Source organism: Equus quagga, chromosome 8 (genome assembly GCF_021613505.1).
Source record: "Equus quagga isolate Etosha38 chromosome 8, UCLA_HA_Equagga_1.0, whole genome shotgun sequence".
Classification (NCBI taxonomy): domain Eukaryota; kingdom Metazoa; phylum Chordata; class Mammalia; order Perissodactyla; family Equidae; genus Equus; species Equus quagga.
Window position 1 is genome coordinate 35,891,345 of NC_060274.1, and position 12,612 is coordinate 35,903,956.

At 37.9% G+C, this 12,612-nt stretch overlaps 1 protein-coding gene across 1 annotated transcript in view; it reads right to left on the bottom strand.

Annotated features, from left to right (window-relative positions):
- Positions 1-12,612, bottom strand: part of VPS41 (VPS41 subunit of HOPS complex) — a 177,852-nt gene that overhangs the window by 86,434 nt on the left and 78,806 nt on the right. The window contains exon 7 of the mRNA XM_046669630.1: positions 9,991-10,056. Within this exon, the coding sequence (XP_046525586.1) occupies positions 9,991-10,056 (66 nt within the window). The remainder of the gene's footprint in view (positions 1-9,990; positions 10,057-12,612) is intronic.

Below are 12,612 nucleotides of genomic sequence, written 5' to 3' on the forward strand. Positions count from 1 at the left end.
TAAAGAGCGCAGACAACTCAACAGCAAACAAATAATAATCCAATGAAAAAATGGGCAAAAGATCTAAATAGACATTTTTCCAAAGAAGATACATATATGAAGGGCCAACGGGTACATGAAAAGATACGGAACATCACTAGTCATCAGGGAAATGCAAATCAAAACCACAATGTGATACCTCACACCTGTTAGAATGGCTATTATCAAAAAGACAGATAAATGCTGGTGTGGATGTGGAGAAAAGGGAACCCTTGTGCACTGCTAGAGGGGATGTAAATTGGTGTATTCACTAATGGAAAACAGTATGAAGGTTCCTCAAAAGATTAAAAATAGAACTACTATATGATCCCACAATTTCACTTCTGGGAATCTATCCAAAGGGAAGGAAAACACTAACATGAAAAGACAGCTGCACCCCAATGTTCACAGCAGCATTATATACAATAGCAAAGACATGGAAACAACCTAAGGGTCCACTGACTGAAGAATGGATAAGGAAGTTGTGGTGTTACATATATACAATGGTATATTTTTCAGCAATAAAAAACAAGGAAATCTTGCCATTTGTGACAACATGGATGGACCTTGAGGGTACTATGCTAAGCGAAATAAGTCAGACAGAGAAAGATAAATACTGTATGATCTCGCTTGTATGCGGAATCTAAAAAAAACCCCCAAACAACAAAAATCCAAACTCATAGAAAAAGAGATCGGATTTGTGGTTACTAGAGGTGGAAGGGTAGAGGAAAGTGGAACTGGAGACAGGTAGCGAAAAGGTACAAACGTGCAGTTCCAAGATGAGTAAGTATTAGGGATGTAACGTACAGCATGCTAACTAGAGTTAACACAGCCGTATCATATACAGGAAAGTTGTTGGAGTAAATCCTAAGAGTTCCCATCACAAGGAAAAAGACATTGCTGCTTCTTTTGCTTTCTTTTTATTTCTCTTTTTATCTCTACGTGACGCTAACTAAACTTACGTGATGATCATTTCATAGCACATGTGAGTCAAACCATTGTGCTGTACACCTTAAACTTACACAGTGATGTATGTCAATTATATCTCAATAAAACTGGGGGGGAAGTGCATACCACACACATACAAAAGGAAGAAATCTCTGCAGAGATTACTGCAAACCACACCAAGCTGGTGCACGATGTGGAAATCTCTAGTTACTTAACCATCTATACAAAGAAGTTACCATACTTTACTGAATAAACAGTAGTTTTAAGAAACTATTTACTAAATATGTATGTACGTAATAAGCTTTAATCCAAAGAAATCAGTCAACAGTCCGTATGTCACAAGTCCCTGAATAGAGGACATATTTACATACCAATGTTTCTTAAACCTCTAACATAAGTAGGAGAAATTATAATGGCATTTTAAAGGGAAAGAACACAAAATCAAAATGTTTAAAGAGGAGTTAATTTGTTTGTCATCCCATAAGTAATTAAAGCAAAATTCATGGCTCTAAAACCCAAAAGGGGCACTGGTCCAAGGATAGATGCATAGATCAACAGACCGGGAAGTCCAGAAATAAATCCTAACATTTACGGTTAACTGATGTTTGAGAAAGGGGACAAGACAATGGTGAAGGAACAGTCTTTTCAACAAATGGTGCTGAGACAACTGGTCATCCGTATGCAAAAGAATCTATTTGGGCTCCTACCTTACACCATACATAAAAATTAACTCAAAGTAGATTCTAGACCTAAACTTAAGAGTTAAAACTATAAAACTCTTTGAAGAAAACACTGGCATCAATCTTTTTCTTTTTTAATCGCGGTAACATTAGTTTATAACATTATACAAATTTCGGGTGTACATCATTATAATTCGATTTCTGTGTAGATTACATCATGTTCACCACCCAAAGACTAATTACAATCCATCAGCATACACATGTACCTAATTGGCTCTTTCCCTCTCCTCCCTCCCCACTTCTGGTAACCACCAATCCAATCTCTGCCTCTACATGTGTGTGTTGCTGTTTTTAGCTTCTATTTATGAGTCAGGTCTTACTGTGTCTGACTTTCTCCTTCTGACTTATTTCACTCAGCATAATACCCTCAAGGTCCACCCATGTTGTCACAAATGGCCAGATTTCATTGTTTTTTTTTTATGGCTGGGTAGTATTCCATTGTGTATATATACCACATCTTCTTTATCCATTCATCCTTCAATGGGTAACTAGGTTGCTTCCAAGTCCTGGCTATTGTGAATAGTGCTGCAATGAACACTGGGGTGCATGTATCTTTATGCATTCGTGTTTTCATGTTCTTTGGACAAATACCCAGCAGTGGAATAGCTGGATCATATGGTAGTTCTATTCTTAACTTTCTGAGGAATCTCCATACTGTCTTCCATAGTGGCTGCACAAGTTTGCACTCCCAGCATCAGTGTACGAGGGTTCCCTTCTCTCCGCATCCTCTCCAACACTTGTTATTTCCTGTCTTGTTAATTATAGTCATTCTGACAGCAAGGTGCTATCTCATTGTAGTCTTGATTTGCATTTCCCTGACAGTGATGTTGAACATCTTTTCATGTGCCTGTTGGCCATTGGTATTATCTTCGGAGAAATGTCTGTTCAGATCTTTTGCCCATTTTTTAACTGGATTGTTAGTTTTTTTGCTGTTGAGACGTATGGCGTTCTTTATATATTTTGGATATGAACCCCTTATCAGATATACGGTTTGCAAATATGTTCTCCCAATTGTTAGGTTGTCTTTTCATTTTGTTGACAGTTTCCTTTGCTGTGTAGAAGATTTTTAGGGTGATGTAATCCATTTGTTTATTTTTTCTATTATTTCCCTTGCCTGGTCAGACATGGTACTTGAAAATATGCTACTAAGACCGATGTCAAAGAGGGTATTGCCTACGTTTTCTTCTAGAAGTGTCATGGTTTCAGGTCTGACATTCAAGTCTTAATCTATTTTGAGTTAATTTTTGTGTATGGTATAAGATAATGGTCTTCTTTCCTTCTTCTGCATGTGGCTGCCCAGTTGTCACAATACCATTTATTGAAGAGACTTTCCTTTCTCCACTGTATGTTCTTGGCTCTCCTGTTGAAAATTAGCTCTCCACAGATGTGTGGGTTTACTTCTGGCCTCTCGATTTTGTTCCATTGATCTGTGTGTCTGTTTTTGTGCCAGAATCATGCTCTTTTGATTCCTATAGCTTTGTAGTATATTTTGAAATCAGGGAGTGTAATACTTCCGGCTTTGTTCTTCTTGCTCAGGATTCCTTTGGTTATTCAGGGTATTTTCTTGTTCCATGTAAGCTTTAGGATTCTGTGTTCTATTTCTGTGAACAATGTCATTGGAACTTTGATAGGGATTGCACTGAATCTGTAGGTTGCTCTAAGCATGGACATTTTAACTATGTTAATCTTCCAATCCAAGAACACAGAATATCTTTTCCACTTCCTCGTGTCTTCTTCTATTTCTGTGAACAATGTTTTATAGTTTTCAGTGTACAGATCTTTCACCTCCTCGGTTAGGTTTATTCCCAGGTATTTTATTCTTTTTCTTGCAATTGTAAATGAGACTGTATTCTTAATTTCTCTTTCTGTTTCTTCACTACTAGTGTATAGAAATGCAACTGACTTTTGTATGTTGATTTTGTATCCTGCAACTTTACCATATACATTATTTCTAGAAGTTTTCTTGTGGATTCTTTAGGGTTTTCTAAATATAAAATCATGTCATCTGCAAATAGTGACAGGTTCACTTCTTCCCTTCCAATATGGTTCCCTTTTATTTCTTTTTCTTGCCTGATTGCTCTGGCTAGGACTTCCAACACCATGTTAAATAAGAGTGGTGAAAGTGGGCAAGCTTGTCGGGTTCCTGTTCTTAGAGGAATAACTTTCAGTTTTTCTTCATTAAAAATGATATTAGCTGTAGGTATGTCATATATGGCCTTCATTATGTTGAGGGACTTTCCTTCTATACCCATTTTATTCATGTTTTTATCATAAATGATGCTGTATCTTGTCAAATGCTTTCTCTGCATCTATTGAGATGATCATGTGATTTTTTTACTCTTCATTTTGTTAAAGTAGTGTATCACATTGACTGATCTGCAGATGGTGAACTATTCCTGCATCCCTGGAATAAAATTGATCATGGTGTATTATCTTTTTAATGTATTGTTGTATTTAATTTGCTAATATTTTGCTGAGGATTTTTGAATCAATGTTCATCAGTGATATTGGTCTATAATTTTCTTTTTTTGTGTTGTCCTTGTCTGGTTCTTGTATCAGGGTAATGTGGGCTTCATAGAATGAGTTAGGAAGCTTTCCCTCCTTTTCGATCTTTTGAAAGAGTTTAAGAAGGACAGGTGTTAAGTCTCCTTGGAATGTTTGGTAGAATTCACCAGGGAAACCATCTGGTCCTGGACTTGTACTTTTGGGGAGGTTTTTGATTACTGTTTCAATCTCCTTACTGGTGATTTGGTCTATTCAAATTCTCCATTTCTTCTTGATTCAGTTTTGGAAGGTTGTACGATTCTAAGAATTCATCCATTTCTTCTAGATTATCCAATTTGTTGGTGTATAGCTTTTCATAGTATTCTCTTATAATCTTTTGTATTTCTGAGATGTCCATTGTAATTTCTCCTCTTTCATTTCTGATTTTATTTATTTGAGCCTTCTCTTTTTCCTCGGTGAGTCTACCTAAAGGTTTGTCAACTTTGTTTACCTTTTCAAAGAACCAGCTCTTTAGTTTCATTGATTTTGTCTTTTTCTTTCTTTTTTAAGTCTCTATTTCATTTATTTCTGCTCTGATTTTATTATTTCCTTCCTTGCACTGATTTTGGGCTTTATTTGTTCTGCTTTTTCCAGTTCCTTTAGGTACACTGTCAGATTTTTCATTTGAGACTTTTCTTGTTTGTTGAGATAGGCCTGTATTGCCATACACTTCCCTCTTAGAAGTGCTTTTGCTGTATCCCATAAATTTTGGGACATTGCGTTTTCATTTTCATTTGTCTCCAGGTATTTTTTATTTCTCCTTTGATTTCTTTGTTGACTCATTGTTCAGCAGCATTTTGTTTAATCTCCACATATTTGTGGCTTTTCTGATTTTCTTCCTGTAGTTGATTTCTAGTTTCATACCAGTGTGGTTAGAAAAGATGCTTGGTATTATTTCAATCTTCTTAAATTTAATAAGACTTATTTTGTGTCCTAATATGTAATCTATCCTGGAGAATGTCCCACGTGCATTCGAAAAGAATGTGTATTCTGTGGCTTTTGGATGCAGTGTTCTATGTATATCTACTAAGTCCATCTGGTCTAATGTGTCATTTAAGGCCAATGTTTCCTTACTGATCTTCTGTTTTGATGATCTATCTATTGGTGTAAGAGGAGTGTTAAAGTTATCTACCATTATTGTGTTACTGTCTATTTCTCCTTTTACGTCTATTAATAGTTGCTTTAGGTGCTCCTATGTTGGGTGCATAGATATTTACAAGAGTTATATCCTCTTGTTGGATTGTTCCCTTTATCATTATGTAGTACGCTTCTTTGTCTCTTGTTACAGGTTTTGTTTTAAAGTCTATTTTGTCTATATAAGTATTGCTACTCCAGCTTTCTTTTCATTGCCATTTGCATGGAGTCTTTTTGTCCATCCCTTCACTTTCAGTTTATGAGTGTCTTTAGGTCAGAAGCATGTTTCTTGTATGCAGCAGATATACGGGTCTTGTTTTTTTATCTAATCGACCACCCTATGCCTTTTGACTAGACCATTTAGTCTATTAACATTTAAAGCAGCTATTGGTAAGAATGTACTTATTCCATTTTGTTACTTTTTTTCTGGGTGTTTTAGTAGTTCTTCTCTGGTCCTTTCTTCTTCTCTTGCTCTCTTCCCTTGTGTTTTGATGGCTTTCTTTAGTATTATGTTTGGGTTCCTTTCTCTCAATTTCTTGTGTATTTATTATAGGGAAAATACAGGCATAAATCTTCAGGATCTCGCATTAGGCAATGACTTCTTAGATACAACATCAAAAGCTCAAGTGTTAAAAAAAGGTTAAATGAGACTTCATCAAAATTAAAAACTTTGGTATCTCAAAGGATATCATCAATAAAGTGAAAAGACAAGTGACAGACTGGAAGAAATTTGCATATCACATATTCACAAAGGACATTTGCAGAATACATAAAGAACTTTTACAACTGTATAACAAAAAGAAAAATAGCCCCATCAAAAAACGGGTAAAGAATTTCAATAGATATTTCTCCAAAGAAGATATGCAAATGGCCAATAAGACCATGAAAGATGCTCAACGTCAGTAGTCCTTAAGGAAATCGAAATCAAAACAATGAGATACCACTTCACATCCACCAAATGGCTATAATCAAAAAGATAAAAGTGAGTGTCGGTGAGAATGTGGAGAAATTGAAATCCTCACATACTGCTACTAGGAATGTAAAATGGTGCAGTCATTTTGGAAAACAATTTGACAATTCTTCAAAGTGTTCAAAAGAAAGTTACCATATGATCCAATAATTCTACATTCAAGAAGAATGAACATACACGGCCACTCAAAAAGTTGTACACCAATGTTCACAGCAGCATTACTCATAACAGTCAAAAGACGGAAACAACCCAAATGTCCATCGACTGATGAATGGCTATAAAAAATGATAAATTCAGGGGCTGGCCCTGTGGCTGAGTCCATGCGCTCCGCTGCAGGCGGCCCAGTGTTTCGTTGGTTCGAATCCTGGGCGCGGACATGGCACTGCTCATCAAACCACGCTGAGGCAGCGTCCCACATGCAACAACTAGAAGGACCCGCAACAAAGAATATACAACTATGTACTGGGGGGCTTTGGGGAGAAAAAGGAAAAAAATAAAATCTAAAAAAAAAAATGATACATTCATACAATGAAATGTAATTTGGCCACAGAAAGGAACAAAGTACTGGTACATGCTATGACATGGATGTACCTATAAAACTAATGAAGGAAGCCAGACACAAAGGCTACGTATTGTATGATCCCATTTACATGAAATATCCAGAAATTATATGAAATATCCAGAATAGGTAAATTCATAGCAAAACAAAGCAGATTAGTGGTTGCGTAGGGCGGGGAGGAAGGAGGACAGGGAGTGGCTGCTAATGAGTTAAGGTTTCTTTTCTAGGGTGATGAAAATGTTCCAAAATTAGAGTACTGTGATGGTTGCACAGCTCTGTAAATATGTTAAAAATCACTGAATTACACACTGTAAATTGGTAAACTTTATGTATGCAAATTACATATCAATAAAACTATTAAAAATCTAAGAGAAATGACTTAATATCACATATGTTAATACGTATAATCATATGATTCTTCACTTCAAAATAGTACACACACACTTTTATCAAGCCTAACATACTAAGCCCTTTACACTTTATACTAACCCTATAGTATATAGGGTTTTTTTTTTATATATATATATAAAATATATATATATGTATATGGTTTTTTCTTTTAAATTATTTTAATCCAGGAATTCTAACTTAATATCATTTTTTGAAAGTTTTTCACCAGATGACCTGAACTATTTTTATTTTATACACACATAATTAAAACACCTTTTTGTCCTTGGGAAGAAATGTCTACAGATGCATTTCTGGAGAACTGAACAGGAAAAAGGAGAAATCAGAGTGCTTTGTCATAGAACACTGAACACAGAAAAACTTGTCAAGTAGTCAATGATAACCAAAGAGATGAACCAAATCCCTGATGTTCTTGCCTGTTCAGCATTCAGTGAATTCTACTTATTTTACTGCTTCTAACAACATCTATCTTTGTATAAATTCTAACTTATTCCCACATTACCTCGTCAGCACTTGGAAGCTACACTACTCTGATGTTTGCATGACACTCATGTGTCTACTCAATGAATTCTGACCCAAACAGGTACATTTACACTGTGCTTCCAAAAGACGTCTGTAAATAATATCAAATGCTAAGTAGAAGGATGAAGAATAGGTTGTCAACACAGTTAACTCAGGCATCCTGCAGGTTGACAAGCCATTCATGTAGCATAACTACTGTGGAAACCGTTTGAATCCTACCACTTGGACATCACCACTCACTTTATCTCTAATATTTTCTTTCATACCAATACCGTCAAGAAATAGGAGACAACTGTAAAATCTCCAACTCTAGAAACTGGAAACTGGAACTCAAAACTGCATCCCACACCAGGAAAATACTTAAACCAAAGTGACTTATCAATATTTTAAGTTACCAATATTTTATGAAGTATTATTATTAAGAAGGCAGGAGATATCCTAGTAGCAGATTCTCCAGCCCCAGTCAAGCCTTCAGATGACTGCAGCCCAGGCCAAAACCTAGACTGAAACCTCATGAGATGCTGAGCCAGGACCACACAGGTAAGCCGTTCTTTAATTTTTGAACTTTGAGATAATAAATGTTTGTTGTTTTAAGCCACTTAAACAACAAACGAAAAAACAGTGGCTCCCCCTTCTTTATCCCCACTGAGTTTTAAATAAAAACAAATGAGTTTAAAGTACAGCTAAGTGAATTTATGCTATATCTCACAGAAAATTTCCTACTAGAAAAGTATTTAGTAAAGAAATACTTTAACAAGAGAAATTTTAAAGCTACTCTTTCCTGAGGTCAACAAAGACAAGTAAGGTAGTTATTTTTTCTCAGGAGTGAATCAGCTGCAGATCTAAATAGAGAATGTTGGATTAAATCTATAACTCCCACTGATTAATCCCATAGACATTTTTATGTGAGGTCAATGAGGCCAGAACGTAAGGATAACAATGGGCTGTGGGGTGGGGGGGAAGGAGCTGCCTCTCAACCAGAAATCAGAGCTGGTGCAGACTTGGCTTCGTGCCTGTGGAATGGAATAGGGATCTACAGGACCTGCCACTCAACCATTATTACAACGAGCTAAAACCAGTGCCTGAGAAAGGCTGGATAAGGTAGCAGCCAGTAGGCTTTCCTACTCTAGCATTCTAGGAAGCAGTGGACCAAGGGAAAATGACAGGTAACTATCATAAAACATTCGAAACCATTTAGCAGCTGAGCTTCAAAGTGGTCATTCCATAGCACTACATCTGCTACAGAAACCACCACAGACCACCTCCTTTTCGCTGATTTCTAAACTGAATATGAAATAACATTCAGAGTTCCAGTACAGTGGTAGCATTTTACTATAAAATGGATTACAAAATTTCACTGGTTAATAAAAGTAGAAATAAGTTAACGACTGCTATTAGCAGAAAGATTATTTTAACTTTAGAATTTACTATATCTACAAACAAACATGTAAATGTACAAAAAGGTAATTTTGCACTCTCACTTTTTTCTTTTAAAGATTTTATTTTTTTCCTTTTTCTCCCCAAAGCCCCCCGGTACATAGCTGTATATTCTTAGTTGTGGGTCCTTCTAGTTGTGGCATGTGGGATGCTGCCTCAGAGTGGCTTGATGAGCAGTGCCATGTCCGCACCCAGGATTCAAACCGATGAAACACTGGGCCGCCTGCAGTGGAGCGCGCGAACTTAACCACTCAGCCACGGAGCCAGCCCCACACTCTTACTTTTTAAATGGCACTAAGGTAACAAAATATGCCATGAACATGTCAGTAAAAAATAGCCATAATTGTCCTAAAACTTTATCAAGGCTAGCAAGAGATTTTCTACAAGGGGAAAAAACACTAGTTTATTTACTCTTTTGTTATTTTTAAATGCTACCTCTCTTTTGTAGAAGGAACAACATTACAAACGGCCACGTGGCAGTTTAAGTAACATCTTTTTCTCTTGCCCTATAGATACCCCAAAGGAATGTCAGCGAGAAGCTCCAAGGCCACACCTCCCTCAAGAAATGATGGTCTTACAATTTCATTACACTGTTCTTTCTCAAAATTTCTCCTAATGAACAGTCAGACGTAAAAAAACTAAGCATAAATTAGAGAGCAAATGCAAGCCCCCTCAAAGACCACATGTGAGGGCAGACACACAGCATTTACCTTCTTCCCTCCGGTCACAAACTGCTTGCAGCTGGATCTCACGTACTGCGGGTGCACAGCGATGATCTACAAGGGAACAAGGACCCGACAGTGGTTTAGGAGTCATGGTTAAAGCACAGCATGAAAACCCTTTATACTTTCCAAGCAGCAGGATCTCAAAATCATCCTATACTTTGGCAGGAAGTAACCTATTCAGGTAAGATTCTGCTACTACTGAGGACATCTGAGTCTTGCTCTTGTGTGAAAAGATTTCTTCCATGAAGCCAGGTCAAAACTAAAAGATGAGAGTGAGTTAGTTCTAGTTTCTGGCTGAGTGGGACCCTCTACGTGGGTGCCCCATCCTCTGACACAGCAAGGGAGGTCAGTCAAGGCAGCAATTGTAACTGAATACAATTCTAATACAACAGAAGAAACCCAAAGGAAGAACCTGACTATCTCTTTGCCCGGATGCCTTTCAGTGACTGAGGGTACCAAATGGAACAGGTGGGGCAATGAAGCCTCACAGATATTTAGGATAGTTATACCAAGACCCTGTTAGTGTGAGAGACAACATTCAGGATCTTCCCTTCTACCTATGGCCTCAGTCCCTGTCCCCCCCGGTTCTCATTAGCTTTCCGCTCAGCCAGTCTCCTCCCAACCCCTTACACAGTTTCTCCCAAGGCCGCTCCACCCGTCATCTCTGTTTACTTCATGCACCAGTGGCTTTCTGAAGGTCAGTGGCTCTACTCAGAGCAAGCCCACCTTCGGAGCTCCCCTTCTGTGGCTGTAAGCCTGCACATGCTCTGCCCCCTTACCCTTTTATCCCCAAACCCATGGAATCACTGACTAATGCATTTTGTTTTCTTCCTAACCTAACATAGAGAATATTTCTAGATACTAAAAAAAATCCACACGCTTAAGCTTGCACCAACCTGCAACTAAATACACTTTATATTCATGTTAATTGACTAATATATTTTCATCCTCCAATGGAATAGATTCCTCTTCCTACACTGCCATTTTTATGGCTTTTAGTGTATGACTCCTCATTTCTCTAATCATTCCTTTCTCCCAAGTTAGCCCTTCTTTCCTTCAACACTTCTCTAATCCACCTGAGATACCAATATTGAATCATTTACACGTTCTGTTATTACATATTCTTAAACCCTCTCATAAGAGTCCTTTTAGCTCTCTTAATAATACATAAGCCTACAGAACAACTGTTATTCCAGACATCCCCCATGTTCCTAAGTCATATTACCTTACCCCTTTCTCCTCTTCTGCTCTAAGGAAACAAGGCCATCAAGATCAGTCGCAGCCAAACTCAGCAAACGGCTGGGCTCAGTCTCCCCCGTCCTGTGCCCGTCTCACAGACAGAGGCTGTAGGACCTTTTCCAAGGTTACTCACCCACCCCGAGAGGTTGATTCCATTCCTTAGTGCTGCTCCATTAAGTACTCACTTTTTTTTATTTTTCAATCTTTCCCCCTCTAGTGATTTTTTACCATCAACCAAAACACGATCTGCAGAAATCTTCCCTGGACACTGGCCCTCTCTCACCTACCAGATGATCTCTCTTCTTCATGATCAAATCTCTTGAAAGAAGAGTCTACACTAGTTGTCTCTACTTCTTCATCTCCAATTTACTTCTTGAAACAGGTGACCCTCCTGCTCTTGAAACTGTCCTCACTAAGGCTGTCAATATCTCCATGATGACCAAATAAAATATCCTGTTTCAGTCCTCATCTCATTGACTCTCCACACTGCCTTTCGGCTGCTGCCCACTCCTTCCTTCTGGAAACCCTCTCTCCTTTGGCTTCCCTGACACCACTCTTCTGGATTTCTTCCAGTCTCTCTAACTGATTCTTCTTAGATCTCTTGCTGTTTGTTTTTTCCACTGCCTGAATCTTTAAATTAGAGTGTTCCAGAATTTTACCATGAGTCATCTTCTCTTTTCATTCTTTAGCTTTTATAAATGGATAATATCTTTAAAAATGGCTTCATCTTGGGGGCTGGCCCCGTGGCCAAGTGGTTAAGTTCGCGCGCTCCGCTGCAGGCGGCCCAGTGTTTCGTTGGTTTGAATCCTGGGCACGGACATGGCACTGCTCGTCAAGCCACGCTGAGGCAGCATCCCACATGCCACAACTAGAAGGGCCCACAACAAAGAATATACAACTATGTACTGGGGGGCTTTGGGGAGAAAAAGGAAAAAATAAAAATCTTAAAAAAAAAATGTTCTACACTGAACAAAAGTAGAAAAAAATGAAAACAAAATTAAAAAAAAAAAAATGGCTTCATCTTACTCAACTGGGGTTATCAACTTTGTGATTTTAGGGCCAATCCCCAGCCTGAGCTCATAAGAGTCCTTTTAGCTCTCTTATAATACATAACTCATTATGTATTATAATGAGCTCCACACTCATGTTTCCAAAACTTCTATATAACGTTTCCACCAGATGCACTACAGTTAACTAAACTCGGGACCAAACTAGCAACATCCTTACTCAAATCATCCCTTATTGCAACTGATGGCATTCTCACGCACTATTACCAAAGCAAGAACCTGGATTTACCCTCCACTCCTCCATCTTTCATCACCCTCATGCAATCCATCACTAAGGTTTGTTGTGTCTACCTCCTAAAGG